Source organism: Pteropus vampyrus, unplaced genomic scaffold (genome assembly GCF_000151845.1).
Source record: "Pteropus vampyrus isolate Shadow unplaced genomic scaffold, Pvam_2.0 Scaffold100, whole genome shotgun sequence".
Lineage (NCBI taxonomy): Eukaryota > Metazoa > Chordata > Mammalia > Chiroptera > Pteropodidae > Pteropus > Pteropus vampyrus.
Window position 1 is genome coordinate 2,400,240 of NW_011888881.1, and position 1,371 is coordinate 2,401,610.

Genomic DNA, 1,371 nt, shown 5'->3' on the forward strand with positions numbered 1-1,371 from the left:
GGCAAGGGGTGGGGGGAAGGGCGGTACTTTTCCAGAAGATGGGAGGGGCCGGGAGAGAAGTGACATGGATCTCAGGTAGACGGTCAGATCCGGGTGAAACGTATATCTGTCTCACCTCTAGATAATGGTGTGTACCTTGCTCTAGAATGGCCAGCGAAGTCCACGTGGACCCAGGTGAGGTTGCAGGGGCAGGTGTCCCTCCACTTTACAGATGGAGACCCCGGGACTCAGAGGGCCAGATGACGTGTCCGCGTCCCTTAGGTAGAGAACGGCATAAGCAGGACGCTTGCAGCCGTTGCCAACAGCTCTCCGGAACAGATGAAGGGGTGATAACGGTGGAGGATCCGGGCCCCTTTCTGGCCGAAATGTATGCGCTTCCTAAGTGTCCCTTTTTCTCTTACAAGGCTCCAAGGGAGTTAAGATCACCATGACGCAAGAGGAGGCGGCAGTGTTCATCCAGGCCTGGTGGCGTGGCACGCTGGTGCGCCGGACGCTGCTGCACGCGGCGCTCAGGGCCTGCATCATTCAGCGCTGGTGGAGGCAGATGCAGGCGAGACGGCTGGAGAAGAGGCGGCGCGAGACTCTAGATTCGTATACACGGGACGAATGGGCCGCGGTCAGGCTCCAGTCCTGGGTCCGCATGTGGCGCATCCGCCTTCGTTACTGCCGTTTGCTCCACGCGGTCCGCATCATCCAAGTGTACTGGCGCTGGCACATTTGCCACACCCGGGGCTTTATTCAGGGCCATTACGACATCAAAGAAAACCAACTGAATCTTCAACTTGAAATCTCTTTGGGTTCACAGGCTTGTAGGGTGCAGCAGTGCATAGCCCTTCCAATAAAGGAGTGATCGGGTCTGTAGTATCTGCGTCCCCGGCGCTGTCAGATTTATTTCAAGGAGGTCATAGAGCTAATGACGTGGCATCGCATAAATCAGCTCTGAGGAAGCAGCAGGGGTTGTCCGGGGTCCCGTGTGGGAGAGGATTCTGACAGCGGGGTGCTGGATGAGCAGGGTCTGTGATTGATTAGCAATGCCTGCCGCCGGTGGGGATGTAAGGGTTGCAGGGCCAAGTCCCACAACTTCAGGGAGCCTCCTTCATGGTGTGGTCTGCCGTGCACAGCACGGTCTGCTCCGTAGTTATGCAACATGGAGTGCTTTATTGTCTTTTACTGTCCCCACCCTAACCCCTCCACTCCCGCCAATTTTTAAAATACACTATTTAAGACTTTTTGGTAAAATATACATAATGCAAAATTTACCATTTTAACCATTTTTAAGTAAGTGGCATAGTGATCAGAGATGCACATTGCTCGCAAAATGATCACCCCACTAAATCTAGTACCCCTCTTCCCCCTTACATATTTATTACA

At 54.0% G+C, this 1,371-nt stretch overlaps 1 protein-coding gene across 1 annotated transcript; it reads left to right on the top strand.

Annotated features, from left to right (window-relative positions):
- Positions 1-427: 427 nt before the first annotated feature.
- LOC105295131 (IQ domain-containing protein F5) lies at positions 428-850 on the top strand. The gene has a single exon (XM_011364665.1). The coding sequence runs from the start codon at positions 428-430 to the stop codon at positions 848-850; it is 423 nt and encodes a 140-aa protein (XP_011362967.1).
- The last annotated feature ends 521 nt before the right edge of the window (positions 851-1,371 follow it).